The sequence below is a fragment of the Mustela putorius genome, unplaced genomic scaffold (genome assembly GCF_011764305.1).
Source record: "Mustela putorius furo isolate JIRA1106 unplaced genomic scaffold, ASM1176430v1.1 tig00000873_pilon_pilon_pilon, whole genome shotgun sequence".
In the NCBI taxonomy this organism is placed as follows: domain Eukaryota; kingdom Metazoa; phylum Chordata; class Mammalia; order Carnivora; family Mustelidae; genus Mustela; species Mustela putorius.
In genome coordinates, this window is record NW_025421504.1 from 5,418,112 (window position 1) to 5,440,954 (window position 22,843).

The 22,843-nt window shown below is 54.1% G+C and overlaps 1 protein-coding gene across 3 annotated transcripts in view; it reads right to left on the reverse strand.

The window, feature by feature from the left end:
• Window positions 1–9,439: 9,439 nt before the first annotated feature.
• LOC101677737 (SAP30 binding protein) overlaps window positions 9,440–22,843 on the reverse strand; it is a 36,488-nt gene continuing 23,084 nt past the window's right edge. Inside the window, exons 4-12 of one of the 3 annotated variants that reach the window (XM_004748903.3) lie at window positions 22,495–22,537; window positions 17,336–17,424; window positions 15,042–15,133; window positions 14,260–14,320; window positions 13,760–13,811; window positions 13,282–13,284; window positions 12,894–12,952; window positions 11,428–11,512; window positions 9,440–11,137 (exon numbers count right to left, since the gene is read on the reverse strand). In XM_004748903.3, coding sequence (XP_004748960.1) covers window positions 10,956–11,137; window positions 11,428–11,512; window positions 12,894–12,952; window positions 13,282–13,284; window positions 13,760–13,811; window positions 14,260–14,320; window positions 15,042–15,133; window positions 17,336–17,424; window positions 22,495–22,537 — 666 coding nt within the window. In that variant the 3' untranslated portion in view covers window positions 9,440–10,955. Of the gene's footprint in view, window positions 11,138–11,427; window positions 11,513–12,893; window positions 12,953–13,059; window positions 13,285–13,759; window positions 13,812–14,259; window positions 14,321–15,041; window positions 15,134–17,335; window positions 17,425–22,494; window positions 22,538–22,843 lie in introns of those variants that run through there. The other 2 variants (XM_004748904.3, XR_199173.3) reach the window with 2 other exon arrangements.

A 22,843-nucleotide genomic window follows, 5' to 3' on the forward strand; every position in this document is an offset into this window, starting at 1 on the left:
GCCGCGGGCCCGCCCCCCGGAAAAGGCTGCGGCTCCCTCGGCGCCCAGCCCCTGCGCCCCGACCGACGGCGGCGGGGGCGGAGGAGGAGCCTCCCCCATCTCTCCCGGCCGGCCCCGGGCGCCGCGCCTCCCCACCCCTCCAGGCTGCGGAGTCGGGTGCCCGGTACCTCCGGCCGGGGGGGTGGCCTCTTGGCTGCCCACCCACCTCCGGACTCAAGGCGGTGAGCAGCCCCGCTGCCCCGACGGCCATCGACCGTGTGCGCGTGGCTTTCGTCCGGTGCCGGTGCCCGCGCGGGCCCAAGGATGCCTGAGCCCCATCTGTCATTCCCTGGGTCCGTTCGGCCTCACCCGCCTCCACGTGTGTCTAGAGGGAGATCCCAGTAAGGACTGCTTCCCCGAGTGTCCTCAGGCAAGGCACTTAAACCTCCTTGACGTTTGAGTAATGCCCGTGAAGTGGCCAGCACTGACCTGACATGGAGTAGGCACTCAAATTGTTACAGTTGTTCTGGACAATGCGGTTCACAGACCTGCCCCCCCCCCAGGTCCTCTGCCTGCGATCTTTCAAGTGCTGCACGTGTTCAAGCTGGAGCCTCTGTAGTTGCTCCAGGACCCCAACTTGGTCTACCTCTCTAGCCCCACCTCCCAACAGGTGCCACACAATGCCCCATGGCTAGCAGCCCCAAGTGCCCAGGCCGTGCAGCTTGGAGCCACCGTGCTTTTGCTGGAGGCCAGGTCCTCTGCTCAGGATGTCTCCATTCTCCCTCCCCTGCCCCCAACCCACCTGGTTTATCCTTCTGTAACTGGAAGGCCTGGTGCTGATGTCACGTGCTCCAGAGAGCCTCCTTGACCTCCCTGCACCCTTGGTGGGATTATGTGCCCCTGGAGCCAGCCCCCGCCTCCAGGACATGGCTTTTTCTACTCATTTGCCACACTGGTTTGAAATGATGCGTTTAGGAGTTTCTCTTCCCCACTCGACTGTGACCTTGAGAAGGATGCTCTCTAGCCCATCTTTTTATTTCCAGCGCCTAGCACAGTGCCTGGCAGATAGCAGGTGCTCAGTGAAAGTGCGCCTGAACCCAATGGGAGGGCCGCAAAGCCTCCCAGCTGTCAGTGCTCTCCTCTGTAAAGAGGCTTGTGCACTGCCAGCTCTCAGATTGATCATGGAGCAAGTGGGACCTGATGTGGAAGTGCCAGGGACACATGAGTGCTCCCTGCAACTGTTCGAGCCACAGTCACCCTTGCCGGCTTGCCCAGTGGTCTTTGAGAGCTCCTCTGCACAGGCCAACTACTTAGAGGGACTGGCTCCTGGACTTGCGAGCACTGTGGCAAGAGCCCCAGTTTGGTGGAGGCACGCAGGTCTGGGCATGCCAGGTGAGCACAAGTGCCCCGAAGACCTGATCTACTCCAGCAGGTGCACAGTCCACTCAGGGATGTAGGCGCTCAGAGAGCAGCCTGCCAGCACGGCCCATTAGAGGGACTGGGTAGGGGATACACACCCCTGCTGGGGGTGGGGGATAGAGGCACTCTCCCAGAGAAGGAGACCCTGGCCCTGAGGCAGTGAGGCCACGGACTCAGTGGGCTCAGGAGCCCCTTCCTTTCCTCATTGCTGGACCCTTCTAAACATGATTAAGGAGGCTAGGGCTACCCAGAGAAATGGAACACACTGCCTGCTTCTTTTTCTCCTCTTCCTTCTCCACCCCTTCGTCCCCCTTCTCTTCCCCGTTTTTCTTCTTCTCCTCCTCCTCCTCCTCTGCCCCCCACAATCTCAATAACTTTATCACATCTAAGAAAATTAAAAAGCGGGACGCCTGGGTGGCTCAGTTGGTTAAGCCGCTGCCTTTGGCTCAGGTCATGATCCCAGCGTCCTGGGATGGAGTCCCACATCGGGCTCCTTGCTCAGCAGGGGCCTGCTTCTCCGTCTCCATCTGCCTCTGCCTGCCACTCTGCCTGCCTGTGCTCACTCTGACAAATAAATAAATACAATCTTAAAAAAGAAAATGAAAATGAATGTTCTATTATCCATGATTCAGTCCATATTAGAATTTCTTAGTTGTCCCAAAAATGTCTTTTGGAACTGTTTCCTTTTTTTAAACTTTTTTTTTTTTTTAAGATTTTATTTATTTATTTGACAGACAGAGATCACAAGTAGGCAGAGAGGCAGGCAGAGAGAGGGGAGGAAGCAGACTCCCCACTGAGCAGAGAGCCCAATGCGGGGTTCGATCCCAGGACCCTGAGATCATGACCTGAGCAGAAGGCAGAGGCTTTAACCCACTGAGCCACCCAGGTGCCCCAAAACTGTTTCTTTTTGAATTTGAGTCCAATCCATTGCATTTGATTGATTTATCTCTTTCTTTCTTTATTCAATTTATTATTTTTTAAAGATATTTTATTTATTTATTTGAGAGAGAGAGACTGAGTGCACCGGGCAGGGGAAGGGGAAGAGAGAAGCAGGCTCCCCTCTGAGCGGGGAGACTGACAAGGCATTTAATCCCAGGAACCCCAAGATTATGACTGGAGCAGAAGGCAGATGCTTCATTGACCCCCTGAGCCACTCGGGCACCCCTCTTTCTTGCTTACTCTCCCCCAGCTGACCTTTTGAAGAGGCAGGCCAGTAGTGATCTGCAGAAGTCCCGCTGTCTATTTTGTCTGACTGCTTCCTCATGGTGTCATTGGACTTTTTTTTTTTTTTTAGCTTCCTGCAAACTGGAAGTTGTGTCCAAAAGCCTGATTAGATTTAGGCGAAACATTTTTGGCAAGGATGGTCCTAGATGGTGCTGGGTGTGTTTTATTGGGTGCCACAGGATAGGAGTTCCATCACTGTTAGTGACTATTAAGGAAGTGACTGCCATCTCTCTCCATTGTAAAAAATTTGCTATTTACTTTGTGATTAAGAAGTAAGCTAGAGGGGGTGATGAGGCTTTGTCACCCTGCCTACTTCCCAGTGAACTTTCCCTGAATGTTTTTTTTTTTTTTAAATATTTTATTTACTTATTTGACAGAGTGGGGGAAGCAGGCTCCCTGGGAGCCCAATGTGGGGCTCGATCCCAGGACCCTGAGATCATAACCTGAGCCAAAGGCAGAGGCTTAACCCACTGAACCACCCAGGCGTCCATCCCTGAATGGTTTTAGTCAGCTTCCCCTGTGGATCTTTGCCTGAATTGGGAAGCTGAAGCATGGTGATTTTCTGTTTCTACGTTAATAGAAGCTATCCTTCTGATTAAAAAAGAAAAATAGAAGTTCCCTCAATGAAACTATGTGCCTCCAAAAACGTAGACTATGGCTGACTCAGTCAGTAGAGAAGGTAACTCCAGGTCTCGGGATTGTGAGTTCAAGACCCACGCTGGGTGTGGGTGTAGGTGTGGAGCATACTTAAAATTAAAACCAAAAAACCCAAGCCCCCCCAAAATACAGGATAAATGCTTCTTTTTGGGTTATAGAAACTTATTTTACGTTTTATTTTTTATTATTTGCATTTTATTGAACAAGTCTGAAATGTAAACCTAAGATATGACTTTTTCTTAAAGTAGGCTCCATGCCTAGCATGGGACTTTAACTCACAACCCTAAGATCAAGACCTGAGTAGAAACCAAGAGTCTCTTAACTGACTGAGCCACTCAGCACCCCCAAAATAGGACTTTAAGGGGGCATCTGGCTGGCTCAGTGCAGAAGCCCCAAGTTGGGGCTATAGAATATTTAAAAATAAAATCTTTAGGGGTGCCTGGGTGGCTCAGTCGGTTAAGCGTCTGCCTTTGGCTCAGGGCATGAACCTGAAGTCCTGGGATTGAGCTCAGCAGGGAGTCTGCTTCTGCCTCTGACCCTCCCCCATCTCATGCTCTCTCTCTATCATTCTCTCTCTCAAATAAATAAAATGTTTAAAAAATGAAAATAAAATCTTTAAAAAAATTATTAAACTTTAAGAATGTTGAATAATGGGGCGCCTGGGTGCTCAGTGGGTTAAAGCCTCTGCTTTCTGCTCAGGTCATGATCTCAGGGTCCTGGGATTGGGCTCTCTGCTCAGCGGGGAGCCTGCTTCCTCCTCTCTCTCTCTGCCTGACTCTCTGCCTACTTGTGATCTCTGTCAAATAAATAAATAAAATCTAAAAAAAACAAAACAAAACAAAACAAAACGAATGTTGGATAGTAAAAGGGGGTGAAGTCTTATTCACAATTTAGTCAGTGGTAAACCAGGAAAATATATAAAACTTTGGGAATTTGGCATAAAAACCCGTTCCGGAACGACTTAGGGGAGGTCCTATTTTCTTACTACAAAACTCCCCCATCAACTAAAGGCTATACCATCAAGAGTGCTGGTTTATGAAAAACTCCAAATTGCACACAACCCCATTAAGGAGGAGGAGAACCGGCCAGTCAGTTTGCCCCCCCGGGGATGGTGGGTCTGGAGGGCGGGGCTGGAGGACAGGAGCGCTGCTGGTGGCTGCCGCTCAGGTCGGGGACCTGTAGGTTCTAGGAGCAGCCGCAGGTGTCAGTGCGTTTACCAAAAAACTTGGCTTTCCCGTCAGTTTCTAGAATGCTGATGTTTTCCTCAAACAAGGTAGAAAAAAAAATTTCAAAAAATTTTTTAGAGGCGCCTGGGTGGCTCAGTGGGTTAAAGCCTCTGCCTTTGGCTCAGGTCAGATCTCAGAGTCCTGGGATTCAGCCCCGCATTGGGCTCTCTACTCAGCGGGGAGCCTACCCCCCCGCCTCTCTGCCTGCTTGTGATCTCTGTCAAATCAACAAATAAAATCTTTTTAAAAAATTACCATCTTGGGACGCCTGGGTGGCTCAGCTGGTTAAGCGGCTGCCTTCGGCTCAGGTCATGATCCCAGCGCCCTGGGATCGAGTCCCGCATCCGGCTCCTTGCTCAGCCGGGAGCCTGCTTCTCCCTCTGCCTCTGCCTACCACTCTGTCTGCTTGTGCTCACTCTCACTCCTCTCTCTCTCTGACAAACAAATAAAAAAAAAAAAATTACCATCTTAGTCATTTGTAAATGTACAGTTCAATAGGGTTAAGTATATTCTCATTATTGGGCCACAGTGTCTCCAGAACTTTTCCTCTTGAGAACTGAAACTCTGTACCCATTAACCGGCTCCCCATTTCTTCCTCCTCCAGCCCCTGGTTCACTCCCATTCTATGTTTGCGTCAATGAATTTGTGTCTATTTTTTGTGTTAATGAATTTGACTTCTTTAGAAACCTCATATAAGTGGAATCGTACAGCATTTGTCTTTTTGTAACTGGCTTATTTCCACTTATCATACTGTCCATCTATGTTGCATGCGGCAAGATTTCCTGCCTTTTTAAGGTTGAATAATATTTCCTAGTATCTAAATACCACGTTTTGTTTATCCATTCATCTGTCAGTGGGTGTTGGATTGCTCCCACCCCTTGGAAATTTGAATAATGCTGCTACCCTGCAAATCAATCTTCTCCACCTTACTTTCAATTCTTTGGGATTTATCCCCAAAGTGGGATTGATGGGTCACATGTAGCCCCATGTTTAATTTTTTGAGGACCACTATGCTATGTTCCAGAGCGGTCCCACCATTTTATAACCCTGTCAAAAGTGCCCAAAGAGGGGCGCCTGGGTGGCTCAGTGGGTTAAAGCCTCTGCCTTCGGCTCAGGTCATGATCCCAGGGTCCTGGGATTGAGGTCCACATTGGGCTCTCTGCTCAGCAGGGAGCCTCCTTCCCCCTCTCACTCTCTGCCTGCCTCTCTGCCTACTTGTGATCTCTGTCTGTCAAATAAATAAATAAAATCTTTTAAAAAAAAAGTGCACAAAGGGCAAATTCTTTTAACTATCAATTTCAGAGCAAAGAGTGAGTAATATTCTACCCTCATGGCAGCCAATACATATTTTCTTTTTCTTTTAATACTATGCATGAATAACTTTTTTTTTGCGTGAATAATTTTTTGTCTGTTCAGTCGTGTACAGTGATGACGGGATAGAAGAGATCTATACTTGGTCATTGTCCACAGCTCCTGGAGCTGCTCTGGGGCCCGCAAAGGTGAAAGGGGTGTCTTTTGTTATTCATAACAGGCCCCTTTCAACCCCCACAGAGTTTATGTTAATGAGGTGACTTTTGGAAAGCCACGGAGGATGGGGGCGCTGGTTGTCAGGGGAACCAACCACGTGATTGGAGTTGGAACTTTCAGTCTCAACGCCCCCCCACCCTTACCCCTGCCCCCATGGACCTCTGGAGAGAGGGGATGGGATGGAGATGGAGTTCCATCCCAAAAGCCAATGATTTAATCCATTATGTGGAGTAATGACGCCGTCATGAAAATCCTAACCCAAGGGGGTTCGGAGAGCTTCGAGCTTGCTGAACACCTGGCCTGCTGCGAGGGTGCTGTGTCCAGAGAAGGCACGGAAGCTCCAAGCCCCTGGCTCCCTACGGAGCCCCTATGCTTCTCTTCTGTCTGGCTCTGCCTTGGTTGGATCCTTTCATAAACCAGTAATCCATGAAGTAAACTGTTTTCCTGAGTTCTGTGAGGCATTCTAGCAAATTACTGAGTCTTGGAGCGGATCACGGGAACCCCCAATTTATAGCCAGTTGGTCCGAAGTACCAGAGGCCCCGCCCTGCAATTAGCATTCGAGGGGGGCGGGGCGAAGCGCCTACAAACTGCAGGTCGTTGGTGTCAGAATTACAGGAGGCGGAAAGCCCGCACGTCTGGTGTCAGGAGTGTTTTGTGGGTGTTGTGAGTAGAAGTGGACAGAGAACAAGGGTTCTTTTCCTTTTTCACAAATAACTGCATTCTTTCTGAACGTTCGATTTTCGTCACATTTGGCCAGTGGGAGAGCCTTTACACCAGCTTGATTGACCTTTGAAACACTCCTGCTAGTCTTCCTTGCTTTCTGGAACAACCCGCTCTAGTCCCACTTAGCTTTCGGGGTGGAAGGTTCCTTACTCTAAGGAGCACGGGGCTCCCTGCTCAGCGGGGAGTCTGCTTCTCCCTCTCCCTTCTGCCGCCTTCTCTGCTCACGCTCTCACTTGTTCTCTTGCTCTCTCTCTCTCTCTCAAATAAAGAAATTAAAAAAAAACTTAACTGTTATTGAGGGCAATCACGCTGGGTCCTCTTGGTTAGGAAATTTTTTTGACAGAGAGATCACAAGTAGGTGGAGAGGCAGGCAGAGAGAGAGGAAAGCAGGCTTCCCGCTGAGCAGAGAGCCTGATGTGGGGCTCGATCCCAGGACCCTGAGATCATGACCTGAGCCAAAGGCAGAGGCTTCAACCCACTGAGCCACCCAGGCACCCTAGGAAATTTTTTTGAATCATGTGTTCGTATTGATGTTTCTGATTCAAATTTAATATTAGGGAATTTTCTTAATTTCTTAGATTTTATTCTTTTGTCTCTTTTCTCTTATTTTTGTGTTCGCTCCCTTTCTTCACAAAAGGCATCCTATTACATGCCATTTCTGCACTTTGCCCTTTTCATTTTCGCTCTCCTCGAGATTACTCTGAATCTGTCCATGGAGATCTTCCTCATTCTTTTTTCTGGCTCGACAGGCCTTTATTTTTTATTTTTTTAATTAAAAACTTTTTTTTTTTTTTTTGTAAGTAGGCTCCACGCCCTACGTGGGGTTTGAACTCATGACCTGAGATTAAGAATCACATGCTCAGGAGCGCCTGGGTGGCTCAGTCGTTAAGTGCATCTGCCTTTGGCTCAGATCATGATCCTGGGGTCCTGGGATTGAGCCCTGGGATTGAGGCCTGCACTGGGCTCCCTGCTCAACCAGAAGCCTGCTTCTCCTCCCGCCCCAGCTTGTGTTCCCTCTGTGTCACACAAATAAAATCTTAAAAAAAAAAAAAGAGTCACATGCTCTACTGTCTGAGCCAGCCAGGTGCCCCTGATTTTTTTTTAAGATTTTATTTATTTATTTTAGAGAGACAGAGAGAGAGCACTCGAGGGGTGGGGGAGAAGCAGAGGGAGAGGGAGAATCTGAAGCCGACTCCACACTGACGTGGAGACTGGTACGGGGCTCCATCTCATGCCCCTGAGAGCATGACCTGAGCCGAAACCAAGAGTCAGACGCTCATCCAACTGAGCCACTCATGCGCCCCTAATTTTTTTTTAACAGAGATTTTATTTTATTTTATTTTTTAAAGATTTTACGTATTTGAGAGAGAGAGAGTAGGAGAGTGGGGTGAAGAGCAGAGGGAGAGGGAGAAGCAGACTCCCTGATCAGGGAGCCTGTTGTGGGATTCGATCCCAGGACTCCGTCTGAGCCACCCAGGCGGCCCAAGAGATTTTAAACATACACAGAATTAGAGGGGATCGTGAACATTCCTGTGCCCATGACGGAGACTGAGTAATTACCAATGTGCGGAGATCTCCAACAGGAGGCTCTTGGGGCGGCGGCGGGTTCAAGGGTTGGAGCTTTCAGTCCAGTGTCCAACGGGGCAGGAACCACCTCTCCTTCCATCCCCTGTCCCTCCAATCACCTGGGCACTTGGACCGAGGTCTGGTTGACCACTCCCCACTCATAAGGAGCACCAGGAGACACGAGTGGTCTCAGAACCAAGGCATGTACACAGAGGTACAGGGAGCAGAGGGCCCCTTCTCGGCGTATGGGGAGCGATGAATGCCCAGGGGAGTCTGGAGGGAAAGCCTGAGCCACATCTGGGAGCATCGCAGGTGCACGGATGAAGACAGTGAAAGGGCCGTGGAGAAGAGGAGTGGGAGGCCGGGAGTGGCGAGGCTGTTGGCAGCCTTGCTGGGATGGAAAGCAGGGGGCCATGTGACCTGGTGAGAGCCCCATCGTGAGGGGGTGTAGGACGAGGCCAGATGGAGCTTGGATGGGAGTGGGGGAGGTTGAGGCCTCCTTACAGACAAGGTCTGCCCAGGGCCCATGTGATGTGGGGATAGCACAGGATCCCGGGTATGGAGCTGCTGGCCTGGGATGGATCCTGAGGTCATCACCCACGGTCAGAACTATAGGAAGAGGGCAGGGATGCCTGGGGGGCTGGGACAGAGTTCGGTTTGTCCAGACTGGGTTCTTTGCGAGCAGGGGCCAACCAGGCAGAGATCCCCGGGGTCCTCAGTGCCTGCAACATCCGGTCTCCACAGAAAGGAACTGGTAATTTGACCCCACGCCACCCTCAGTGGCACTAAGCTGGGCAGGCACTAATCCTGTCTTACAGAAGAGTAAAGTCAAGTTCAGAGGGATTAGAGGGCTTGACCCAACTCACAAGTCTTCTGAGGGGAATAGCCTGGCCACATGGGGCTGCCCAACTCATTGGGCGAGTGCCCTTTACTGTCCAGTGGCAGGGCAGGGGGTGTGCAGAGGACAGCCAAGGGCCATGATCCTGGCTGGTCTTAGCGGTGGAGTCTGCTTCTCTCCTTGGTTTAAATGAAGAAGGAACCGGACAGGCCAGCAACAAAGTCACACCTTATTGTCTACACAGCTCTTGCATCAATCATTCCACAGACTTCTCACAACTGCCTTAGGAAGCTTTATTACGGGGATCTGACAGAGAAGACTCACAGAGACAAGGGCTCGACACAGGACTAAAACACGACTTGTTTAAACCAGGCTCCAGAGCAGAGGTGCCGAGTCTCGGTCTCGCGCCACTCCCACGGCGCCGCACGGAGCTACGGAGGGGCCTCTGGCGGAGGCTGCAGGGCAGGAGGCCTTCACAGACCCCCTCAGGACTAAGGGGGCAGCAGCTCCTCGCCCGGGTGGCGAGGTCCCATCAAAGGAGGGGAGCGGGATTGACCGCTCTCAGCACCCGAGTGTGTGGGGCAGGGCACGGGTGCAGGGACACACGCGAGTCCAGTCAGATTGCGGGGACGGTGGGGTGACACCGGCACCCTCGGCCAGCGATGCAGGCACTGGGGTGCGCTCGGGACTGCCTTCCCAGCCCTTCGTGCCCCAGAAGCTACACGGCTCTTCACGGCCTGGCTTCCCCCTCCGACACGGAGCCCTTCCGCTGGCCTGGAGAGCTGCCAGGGAGCCAGAAAGGCAGCAAATTCCCTCCGGACTCTGGAGCCGGCGGCGGCTGGGAAATCGGTTTTGGCCTCAAGAGGAGCCCAGCGGCCGCTGGTGCTGCCCAGACGCTGCTGTGGGGCAGAGATAACAGGCACAGGAAAGGTGGGGTGGCAGGATCCTCCCAGGAGCCTGGCTTTCACGTAAACAACGAGCTGCCGCCGGCCGGGGCAGGAGGTGATTCATGTCCCACACGGCGCGGGGCCTGCTGGCCGTGCTCGCCGGGCACTGAGGGACCGGGGCCACCGTGGCCGGGTGCTGAGGCCTCTCTGGCTCTGTGTGTGGGTTGGGGATCAAACCCAGGCCTTCTGGCAACTGGCTTGACTTCAAAAGCCTGGGTGTGTCTAAAAACTGGTCGGGGGAGGGCTCAGTCACCCCCAAGGGAAGAGAGGCGTCGGCTCTCGTCTGGGACCTGGCTGGGTTTCAGGATCAGGGCAGTGGACAGCGGGACCGGGGGGCTCCCCTACCCTCAGGGCTCCCATCTGCCCACGCCAAGGGGCGTACGCTGGGAGTGACCACGCCAACTTCCCGGGCCACCCCTACGGACTAAGGCCATAGGCTTCGGCCGCTCCACTACCAACGCTGAGGTAGTGACCCTCACAAGAGATGGAGAGAGCACTTGGAACTCCCACTTCTGCCTGAAAACAGACCACAGTAGAGGCCAGTGTAGCCAAGAGGCCCGAGCTGGGAAACACGGCACTTTTAATAGGGCCCCAGGCCCCAAGTGGTGTGTCCACACAGTCCATAGCACCCGACTCCTCTGTGGCAATGTCCTTTCCCTGGCTGGAAAGCCACACAGAGGCTCCTCTTGGGGTGGCACCTGGGAGCAGATCCCAGTCCTGAAATAAACAGAGCGGCTCCTCCGCGCTAACACGGGTTGCTGCGCTACACAGTCTCCTTGGGCCCCGGAGTGGCTCCTCCCATCGACGGGAAGAAGAATGTCCGAGCCACTCCAAGCTGGTCCCTCAGGTCACTGCTTGGCCTTTTTCACGATGGTGCCCACGGCAGAGATCACAGTGGTCTTGGAGCCGCTGGCGCTGGTGGTCACCGTGACGACGGCGGGCAGGGTCGCCGTGGTGGTGAGGATGGTGGGCTGGGCTATCGTCGTCACTGGGATGGCCGAGTCCCACTTGCTTTTCCTCTTCTGGGCATCTGCAAGAAGGCGAGGGAGGCGTCAGGACCCAGATGGACCGAAAAGCAACACTCCCTTTTCTAGCAGGTCAGAGTTGAGTGGCCCCTGCCACAGAAATGCCAGGGCAGCCAGTGGACTGGGGACCCCACCCCAGGCTCCCCACAGGCCTTAACAAACTCTGGGGTCAGAAAAAAGCACAGCAAGGGGGAGCCTAGGCCCAAGATCCCCACAGCCTCTCCTCCCCCAGACAAGGCAGGGCAACCCTCGCTCCATTCGCGGTGTGGCTGGAAGCGGACAAGCCCCCTTCTACCTGCCACCGCTGTGCTGGCTGTAGTGGTGGTGGTGGCCGTGGCGTTGGTCGTGGTACCTTTCTTGGTGCCTGTCACAAACTCGATCTGGAGGGAGAGCGGAGAAGAGGTAAGGGCGGGCACAGATGGGCACCGTACAAAGGAAGCCCTGGGCAGCAGCACTGTCGCACCATCTAAGGGAGGGACGGGTGTCGGAGAGGTGCCCAGAGGAGACTTTTACTACCTTTCTTTTTTAAGCTGGGGTGGGGGAGAGAAGGGGAGAGTCTCAAGCAGGTGCCACACCCAGCATGGAGTTGACTTGAGGCTCGATCTCACGACCCTGAGGTCAGGACCTGAGCCCAAACCAAGAGTTGGATGCTTAACTGACTGAGCCACCCAAGCACCCCTTTTATTTTTATTATTTTTTAGGAGTGGGGAGGGGCAGAAAAAGAGGAAGAAAAAGGATTTACTTTTACTACTTCAAGGAGAGTCTTCCTTTTTTCTTAGTATTTTATTTATCTGAGAGAGCGAGAGAGCGTGGGCACGTGTGCACATAAGGAGGGGGAGCTAGAGAGGGAGAAGCAGACTCCCCGATGAGCCGGGAGCCTGACATGGGGCTTGATCCTAGGACTGCAAGATTACGACCTGCTTCACTGACTGAGCCCCCCAGGTGCCCCAAGGAGAGCCTTCCAGACAGACACTGGAATGCTCTGCGCATCACTGGGATTCTGTACATGCAGGGCACATCAACCAGCTGCCCTGCCTCACGTTCCGAATGGAGGTGCCCCCCCCAATCCTGCCGCCCCAGGAGCAGCACAGCTTTGGTCCCCGTGTGCTGGAGACATGGCCCACGCTAAGCCTGGGGTTTGGAACAGGGAGGGAAAGAGGAGGGACCGTTCCAGCAGCACTAAGAATGAGAAAGCCTGATTGCCCAGCAGCTGCTTGGAGGGCCGCTGGCACACCCGAGATGTAGCTCCTGCCGGGGGTTTGTTGGGGGTGGGGTCGGGCCGCATCCTGGAAGCCCCACTGCCGCTGGAAGGTCAGAGCAGAGCAAAGGCCGGCAGAGCTAGCGGCCCGAGCACATTTAGTCTCAGAGCCAAATTTGCTCCCCAAAGGATCCAGACCATGCTGCTTGGGAAGAAGTGGTGGTCAGGGGCCTCAACTAAGGGGTCCTTCGGCCACCAGGTGCAGGACCTGCGAGGAGGCACTGAGGCGGACTCCGGAGATCAGACCTGGAGGCCGAGAAGGTGCTCTCGGAAGGAAGACCGTCACTCTACTCAGTCCGGGGAGGACAGGGCACAGCGGCGAGAGCCAGCAGAGCGCCACAGTGGTGAGGGGAGCAGGGGGAGGGTGCAGCGCGGCAGACCACAGACCCCAAGAAACCAAATGGAAGCAACCGAGAGGCACCTTCAAGCTGATGGTGGGGGCTGTGAAATGACAGTCCACACACCTGCCCCTCCCACCACTAGGATATTCATCCGTCACTTACTTTGGTTCGTTCCTTTTTGGCCTTTTCCAATTTGTCCATTTCAATCTTCTGGGCTTTAGCTACAAAGACAAGAGAAGATCTAAGAAAAGCAGCCTTGGAATAGTTCCCGCGTGAGGGGCCACTTTAGGCCGAGGGTCCCTACACCCGCACTTGCCACACCCCGTACTCTTGCTCAGTGCGCACACCCAGCCTCCAGGCCATGGGGCTCACTGTCCTGTTGCGATGGACAAATGGAAGGCCGGTCCTCGGCTGGCACCAAGCAGAGGCCTCACACCAGCAGGCTCAGGGGCTGGGGCTGTGCACCCTCGTGTGGAGGGGCCGGCTGCTCCTAAGCGCCAGCAGACTGTCGTCGCCATGTGGGGATGCAGGCCCCGTGTGGACAACCTACCCGCTGACCCAGAAAAGCCGGGTTACAAACTTGAGGTACAATGTTGGCAACTCATTCAAATTAACGCAGGACAAAACTTGTATGGGCCAAACCAAACACAACTATAGGCCAGATCTGGGCCAGGGGCTGCTGGGGGCTCGGACTCTGAAATTCCTCTCTGTTCTCCCTGGGGGGGCCTCTCTCTGCACCTTCGAACCTCAGCTCGAACAGGACTTCCTTGGCAAGGCCGATCCCACCCCCTCTGCGCCGGCCCCCTTCAGCTGGTTAGGGCGCCCTACCCGCACCCCACCACACCCGTCACTGCTGGGACTCCTCCTTCTTCGCCTTCTGTGCCAGGTCGTAAGCCTCCTAAGGTCTGTACCATTCAAGGCTGTATACCCACTGCCCCGGACATGGCCTGACACAGGGGAAACCCTGAAATACATGTTGGCGGGCTGACCAGACGGACGGAAGGACAGATGGACGGATGGCCACCCACCTAATGCCTCATAGTAGGAGTCCTCAGACCAGCCGTGGGGGTCGAACATATCCTGCAAAATAAAGAGCTAACGCTGTAGCCAGCAAGGGTTGTTGGATGACAAACGGCTTAAAAACCCAAGTCCCTCCATGGATTTTTTCCTAGTCTGGAGGCCCCTGCCGTAAGGGGACAGGGCCTAAGCTGTTATCCCAGGTCCAGCCACGGGGTAACCGATTTCCTCCTGGGAGTATGAGGCAGTGAGGCATTCGTCTGTGGACTTTGCCACAGGAGCACAGCGAGTGCACGCTTGGGCCCTAACCAGTCAGGGTCTGTTGCTGTGATCTCTCTCCTGGACCATTTCAGAGCCAGGGGGGCTCACTTGAGGGAGCTGGGGCCTGCGCTCTTCAGCCAGCACTGCTGCTACACTGGCCTGCGTCGTGGCTCCAGGCCAAATCTAGCAGAGTGAGCGCAGCACCCTGGGCAGCCCCCCTCAACCCGCCGCCTCTGTGCGCAGGGCATACCTTTGGGTAGTTGGTGCCCAGCTCATCGATTGCACAGAACTGGATCAGCTTCTCGTAGATGCTGAAAGAACAGCAGAAGGCATTGAGCAAGCCCTGGTCCCACGCTGTGTGTGCAGCAGATTCTGAGAGATCAGAACCGTCTGGTTCTTGGGCTCAAATGAACCCTTTAAACCCAGCTGAACTGTTCCAAGCAAGCTTTGTGATAGAAGGGGAAATGTCCCCTGGCCTGGCATGAAGTCATTCCCAGTCCTCCCCACGCCCAGAGAGATGGCTCATTAGCCAGGGGCCAGGACAGGTACGGTGTCCAGGTTTTCGGTCTTATCCGGACATCTGACCTACAGTTTGTGGGGCGGGGCGGGGCAGGTCCCTGCTGTCACTATATCAGACTCCCATGTGTGCCATGTGCTTGGGGCCCCGGATGGAGTAAGACCTGGACAAATCTCTGTACCTAAATCCTGTCACCTGTGTGCAGCCCCAGTGACAGTTTGGAGGGGAAGAGGAACCCACACGGACTATCTAGTCCAATTCCCCCTCTGTAGAGACGAGGAGACGAGGCCTCGAGAGGCTGTACGCCCTAGGAGCAGAGCGAGGAGGGCCCAGCTCAGGCCTCTCGGCTTCCACTCTTCATCCTGGTTTCTGTGTTACTGCAGCCTGGGTGGTGGCCGCTGTGGGCACAGGTGCGATCTTAGCTGGGCCTCTCCCTGCCACTTCCACAGGGGCATTCCAGTTCCCAGGCCGACATCAGTGACTCACCTGACCCTGCAGGCCCATGGAAAACTCACCTGGGGTTCCGGAATTCTTTTTTCCTTTGGATAATGTAGTTCATATCCATTCCCTCTTTTATCTTCCGCTCATAAAGCTTCTGGATCTTGTCCTACAGAAGAGAAACAGAAGGGTACTTCTGACACCACCTACCCATGGCAATCCGAGCCTGTGGTCACATGTGCTGGGTGGACACTTGGGCCACAGAGACCCACAGAGACATGCGAAGACCTATTCCAGTCACATTGTGGTCTTTCTCCACCCAGCCTGTGACCAGCGCTGAGCACAAGTAAGAGGAACCGAGACCAGTCTGTTTTCGTTTTGCTTTCTCCTCTCTCCCTCTGGATGGCTGGCAGAGGGAGCAGTAAAAGGTCAAGGTGGAGAAACCATGGAGAAGACACTGGAGGACTCCTCCACTGTCAGCCAGCTCCTGAATCACCCCAAGAGGATGGGCAGAGGGGCTCAATGCTGGTTTTCAATTTTAACATAGGCTTCAGTCCTCAGTGGGAGACCAAGGAAGGCTACATCATTTCAGAGGAAGGAAGGAAAGAGTAGTGTTTTTTGGATTTGGCCCCACAAACTTCCTACAGTGTCCTTTGTAGGCAGGCTCACAGACAGCCAGTCCCCACGACGTTATTAAGAGGCACTGTCACGGGTCAAGAGTGGGTCTCATTAAAGTTACCCACCCCCACCCCCAGACCCGTCCTCTGGCTTTCAGTGGGCAACAGGAGAACCAGCTGGCAGGGAGCCAGGCCAGTCCCACGGGTGTCTCAAGGCCCAGAGAGATGAGGCCGGTAGCAGATGGCAGCCACACCACCCAGCGTGGGAAGAGGCCCCAGAAACTCAGGTCTCAGGGCAGAGTCACCTCCGAGGAGGAGCAGTCTTACACAGCAAGGCTGGTGCTGGCCCAGGGCAAGGCCTCTCTGCAGCCTCCCCGACTAGTGGCGGCTAAATGCACAGACTCTGCAGAAGGAAAACACATGGGGCACTCTTCACCTGCAGGAGGTGGTGGGCAGGGCTGGAGGTCCCGTGTGACGCCCTTGGGGAACATCAGAAGAGATGATCCACTCCCTGTGTCAGAAGGCTGACTCGTTCTGCCGAGACTGGCCAGAGGCAGCACTGAAGTGCAGAGAGAGGTCTGTAATGCCTTTGCCAGGGCAGAGACCACCAAGAACGACACACCTCCCCGTTCTCTCTTCAAGGGCAAAGCAGGGAGGCCTCACGCGGAAGGCTTGGCCCACTCAGGCCGACCTGCATCTTACAGATTACTCTCCTGGGTTTCCTGGGCCATCAGATGGGTTCTCCCATTTCGGGTCAACTAAAGTATTCACTGAAGGTGATGGTTTCTACCACTAGAAGGGTCTAAAAATGAGAAATGCGCTGAACTTGAGGGCTGAGCCAGCTGGCTGTCTGTCTGGCAGAGACTGCCGGACTGTCCTTACAGGCTGCAGCTTGTTGCCTGGCGGGGAGACGAGGCCTGTGCTCATGGACAACTCAGCCAAGGGAGGAGACTTCTGGGAAAGGAAGAGGATCTGCGCCGTGCCCCCAGCCCTGACGTGGGCCCTGCCCAGCCAGCTGCATTCTGCAGTCCCTGAGCCCCTTAGTCATGCATCCGTTAGGATGGCACCCTGGGCCTGTGCTGTGGCCAGAGAGACCAGCAGAACCTACGGGATCAAAGGTAGAGCAGGGGGACCGGGCGCCCATACTGGGCAGCCCCAGGTTCCTGCTCTTGTGTCCATCACGAGGTTCCACACCCACGAGAACCCGCCAAGGGCCAAGGAGAAACAACTGAAGGTGCTGAAAAGGAGAGGCAAGGCCCAGCTGCCCCCGAGGCCCTGCTCCCAAGGGAGTGACTGCACTAATTGCCCCAGTTCCTCCCAGTTTCAAAACCCCAGGCCGGGGCTGTTTGCAACCTTGTCAGGAGAGGACAAGAACCTTAGGCACATCAACGCCTGTGTTTTTGCATTTCTACAAACTGTCTTCCATTCTCATGGTTCCTCCATTTCTCAGTCAAGTGCCCCCATGGCTCAGCTGGGCCACACAGAAAGTCACGGTGTTTTCTCTGTCCAGGCTTAGGAGCCCTTGGAGGGCGAGCTAGGGGGACCCTGCTAGAACAGCGCCAGGTGAGGAGGGAGGGGCTGGCAGTGGGATCAGAGCAAACTCCTGTCGCAGGCGAGGAGAGGTGACCAGGATGTGCGGGCCCCCGCTGACCTGGCTGCTGCTTCTACGGAAGGCTCTTTAAGTCAGACCAAACCAGACACCCGAGCAGCCCTTCCCCCCGACAAGGGCTGCGGCAGATGAGCCCCGCACTTACTTGCAAGTGGTTCGAACACCTGCCAGGGGGCTCGGGCGGGATCTTGATTTCATCGGGTGACATGTTCCGGACTCTTTCAGAAAAGGAGGCTGTGAGAGAACAGAAAGAATTCTCCGTGGATGTACGTGGTGGGGGGCGGGGGGCGGGCGTAGGATGGGGGCTAAACATGGTTAGGAGAAAAAGGCTCATATGACCTTTTCAGGGAGAGAGAAAGGCTATGAAACAGTACAGTGGTGTTCAGAGTGGCTTCTCTGTCATCTGAGTTGAGATCGAATGACCAGAAGGAGCCAGCGTGTGCCAACACGGGGGAAGAGAAGTTCAGGCAGAGGGGACAGGTGGCAAGAATGCATAAAACCACGTCCTAGAAGTGAACTTTTCAGGAAAAGGTCTGTCCAGAGTTTGCTGGTGAATGTCTAACAACCCGTTGGGGGAAGGGGAGGGGGCTTTGAGCTGCAGCATCTGCCGGTTTCTGGGTTACTGATGCTCTTGTTGCTGGACCCAGGCCCAGGAAGAGGAGCACCACCGGTTCACAGTGCGAGCCGGCTCCAGCCTCCCATGGGCTATGTTCCTTTAACACCTCCCAGGATTCTGGAAGCTCTTGCCCAAGATAGAGAAGTTCAGAGTTCCTCTAGGACTCAAAACATTCCAAACTGCCTGGTGCATAAATGATGCTTTAAAAGAAATTACCTGTTATTAGTTTAGTCTTTTGAAAATAAACCAATCCACCCTCCGTTGGCCCACCTCATTCTTGGGAACAAAAGGCCTGATTCTGACGGGAAGAACCACAACTCCCAAGGGATAATTCCCTCGGAGATCTGCCACTGCCCACCCAAGTTGCCCGCTCGCTCTGTTCCCTTCCCCGTAGCCTCTGGCCACCCTGGGCCTGCAGAATGTGCTCGGGATCGGACAATGCACCATTTGTTGTAAGATCCTGTCTGTGCTCTCTACAACGTTCTCTCATGAAAAGGGCCATACACTGAGCCAACAGCAGGCGGAGTGGGGTGGGGCAGGATGAAGGGGAAGAATGAGCAAACCAGCACCAGTAACACCCAGCAAGCAGCTGCTGGGTACCCACTGTGTGCCAGGCCCTGGGCCAGACTATCTCTTAGCCCTGAGTGGCTGTCCGGACTGGCTGGTGAGAGCCTAGCACAGCCTTTGCCTTTTTTTCTCCCAGCGCCGGGTTAATATTTTTCTTAGCAGATAAGGTACTTTGATCTCCGCTCAGAGCGTCACTATTAGTATAAGTAGCTCAGTGCTGAGCAGGGCTGAGGGCATGGCTCTGTGGGCTCTGCCAGTCTCAGTTGCTGCAGAACAGGCCTGCACACACTGCAGAGCCCGAGGCTGGGGCAGAGTCTCAACACGCTACACGTGCCAATGCCTCCGGTCGGCAGCGGGGTTCTCACTGGATGCGCCCTGACAACAGAGCGCTAGGCCGGCCATTTTGGGTGAGGGCAAGACCGGGATGGGGTGACCTACCCTGCTGAGGACCTGGGACATCAGTGCAGCCCAGGAGCAGTTTCCACCAGGGGACTATGTGCTCCTCTTTGCCCGGCCTTTCCCTTCTGCCTCCCGAGTCCTGAAGCAATGGCAGTACCCAGACCTGGCTAGAGTTCAAGTCTCCTCCTGACTTCCCCCTTCTTTTCAGCCCTGGGAGGGGCTGGGGTTCTCAGCCAGAGGCTCAAGCAGGCTGCAGAGGCCAGCTGTGAGCAGAACTGGCTGGGGTGAGCTGTCCTCGGTATTTCTAGAGGGCAAAAACAGGGAGGGCCCTGGCGTGCTTTGGGCCCAAATGAGGAGGGTGAAGCTCTGCCCTGGGGGTGCGGGGGTGGGAGAGGGAGGGAGGGAGAGAGAGAGAGAGAGAGAGAGAGAGAGTGTGTGTGTGTGTGTGTGTGTGTGCAGCCCGGACAAAGAATGCCCTTTGGCATTTGCCAGGAAAGCCTTTTGGAAAAACAGGGTGTGACACCGTTGCCACAGCAACCCAACCACACTAGGGCTCAAGTGGTGTATAGTATGACTGGGGTGGGGGGAGCCCCTCCTGAGCTCCCCGGTTAGGAACAAAAGCATTCCTATGAAGTAACTGGCAAGTGAAGGGACAGTTAGAAAATTAGGTAAAAAATTCTGCACAGCTTCCAGGAGCAATCTTTCAGTGACTGTCTTTCCTAAGTCCCAGCACAATCTTAAGTAGAAGACCTCAAACCTGCATATACGGTCATTTGAGCAGCCACAAAGCCTCAAACCATTTTCCCAGGAAATCCATTGAGAAATGTGTCCAGGCCCTTAGGGCAGCTCCAGGTACCATGGCTGCTCTTGGGTGTGCTGGGGCATTCTAGAAGGGCAGCTGTACTCAGAAGTCTACCTTGGTGATTCACCCCGGTGTACACCCAAGCCAGGAAACAGCCCTGGTATCCGTAGCTGCCAGGTGTGAATCTAAGCAGGAGCGGCTCGTTGGTGGAGCTTACGTAATGGTGGGGAGCAAGGAGTGCCTGGGGGTACTGTGGGGCTGCGAGCAGGAGCAGTGGCGTGCTCTCTAGTTCACTAGGGACATGGAGAACCCAACCGGTTATCACCCCAGGCCATTGTTCCAGGCATGACCACGGGGCGCCAGTGGGGCACTTGGAGGGCATCTGCGCTCAGCTCTGCAAAGTGGCCATGGTGCAGGGAAGACCTCTGAGTCAGCTTTTCTGCTCTCATTTGCTCCATTAAACCTGGGGCTACACATATGTCTACACAGATGAAAATCCTTCCCATACCGGGGAGAGCAATCCGAGAGCCCCATCTCCAGAGGTACTAACGAAGGAGCCGAGTGCAGACTGAGCTCAACTATCACCGCGTCCCTGAAGATCGGTAGGAGGAATCAGGACAGTGAGGCTTCAAGACCTACTGGGGTGAACGGAGAAAAAGCCATGGGGGTAACCCTACTGTGAAAGAACGTACTTAGAAGTAAAATGAAACTATGGATACGCCCAGTAACACGGAAGGATCTCAAAAACATGGTGAGTGAAAGAAGCCAGACAAAGAACAAGATGGTCATTTCATTTCTATCTGTGGTTCCCAACGGAGGGGCAATTACGTCCCCCCAGCCCTCAAGGGGACATCTGGGAATGTCTAGAAACATTTTTCCCTGTCACATCTGGCGGGGGAAGGGAGTGCTAGGGGCATCCTGAAGACTGAGCATATGCTAAGACGTGGTGTCAAACACATGTCAGGTCCCCACGACAAGGAATGCTCCAGCCCCAAATGGCAAGAGTGCCAAGGCTGAGAAATCCTGCTCTTTATGAAATTCTAAAAAAGGGAAAAACTATAATGAGAAAAATAGATCACTGCTTGCCTGAGGCCAAGGGAGGAAACAGTCTACAAGGAGAGGGTTATGGGGAACATTCTGAAGTGATGGGAAAAAAAAAAATTTTTCTAAACATTTATTTCTCTTTAAGTTAGCTCTAGGCCTGGGGCACCTGGCTAGCTCGGTGGGTTAAAGCCTCTGCCTTCAGCTTGGGTCATGATCCCAGGGTCCTGGGATCGAGCCCTGCATTGGGCTCTCTGCTCAGCAGGAAGCCTGTTTCCTCCTCTCTCTCTTTCTGCCTGCCTCTCTGCCTACTTGTGATTTCTGTCAAATGAATAAATAAAATCTTAAAAAAAAAAAAAAGTTAGCTCTAGGCCTAATGTGGGGCTTGAACTCCTGACGCTGAGATCAACAGTCACATTCTCCACCAACTGAGCCAGCCGACGCCCTCGGAGTGACAGACGTGTCTTACACTGTGACTGTGACGGGAGTCAACAGGACTATATGGATGTGGCAAAGCTCATCTAATGGCACAAAGTGGCAAGGAGAGAACAGGTGGAAGCTGGGGAAGAAGAAGTCGTGGTGGAGACGGCTGATGTGCCCCCATCTCAGAGCCCGCCAGACACCGGAACCTCGAGCAGAGCAGCGGGCTCCCGGGCAGCCTGTTTGCAGACCCCACAACCACCCCCACCCCTAGTTTCTTGGGAGTACACGCAGGGCTTGGCAAGGCGGGGAGGGCACGGGAGACCGAGGCTCTGGTCCATACCTACCCCTGTGGATTACCCACTCAAAGGAAGCCACACTCTGCTTCCTCTGTCTGCAAAGCCAAGGGGCACATCCCCTGAGCGCCATTTTCTAAGGAGTGAACACTAAGGTCTAGAAAAATTCTGGTTTTTATAGGATTTTAAAGACTCACTCAGGGATAAAGGCAGAATCCTGCTGAGGGCCTGGGCTAGTCATCGTGGTATGTTCCTACCCAAGCCTTCCTCAGCAAACAAAAGTAATGGAACAACTTTTCTTTTAGTTAGGAAAACCAGAATGGGTCCCCACATCCTGTAACCCTTTAGAGGATCCTGTCCAAAAACGGGACAAGGGGCTGCGAGCCACAAAGCCTCCATCTGGAAGAGTGGGAGTGGCTTTTGTAGGCCGCAGCCACGGCAGCCCCGGGGAAGCAGGACCTCCGCTTTGTGAATGTTAACACAGCAGGCAGGGAAAGATGGTCACAGTCACCACAGAGAGGAAGGGTCACCCTTTCATGAGGTTGGGACAGGCTTTGGAAGAGCTGTTTACAAAGCCCACAACCAAACTGTCAGAGTTGAGGGACTTTCTAAAAAGGATCAGGAGGCAGGGGCTAGCACAGGACTGGGATGATGGTGTGCCATTTTCCAGAAACATACTGCCCCGTCCTCCTAAGTCGCAAAGTATCCTAGAACCTGGGGCTGTGAGGCATGTTCCCTCCTGGGGACAGACCAAAGTGCCAGCAGAGGCCACATTTGCTCCTTGACTACACGAGTATGCCAGCAAAATGGGGCGGAGGCGTTCAAGGACAGAGGACAGGCCTAGGGCACCAGGGGAATGAGCTCCCAGCTGAAGGAGGCCCCAAATCCATCTTGACAACATTGGCAACTGACTGAAGCCCAGTGAAACGCACCATGAATATGATTTTCAAAGAAGAATTGTTCCCTGGGTGTCCTACTCAGACATCTTAGCAAATGCCAAAGGCCCCGGGAGCGCACATGAAGAGAAGGCTGTCAGCAGAACGGCGGCCTTGGCTGAAGCAGAGAGAAGCCCCACGCAGGGGCAGGCCCGGGCGTGGCGGGAAGCCAGGTCACTCCGGGCAAGGCTCAGACATCTGCCCCCGAGACTCCCCGGGGGTACTCACCAACTAATTCCTGAGGATCTCGCTTTTCTACTTCTGGGTTATCCTGCAAGAGAGAAACAAATACAAGGAGGTGAGTCCAGGACTCCTGACCACAGCTCCTCTCTCCACTGAAACCACGCAGGATTTTAAGGGAGGAGAAAAGGTGCAAGCGACACAAGGAACCTAAGAGCGAGCCGGTGCTTTGGGGGCCTTCTGGGACCCTGGAGCCGCCTCAGCCCCCTTCGTCATCAGAGCGGCCAGGACGCTCGGATGCCTGCTTCAGTCTCTCCTCCACGGCCTCCAGCAGGAACCAACGTCCACCAATGCCAAGGAGAGCAGACAGCAGCCTCCATCGCCTGGACGCCTGGAC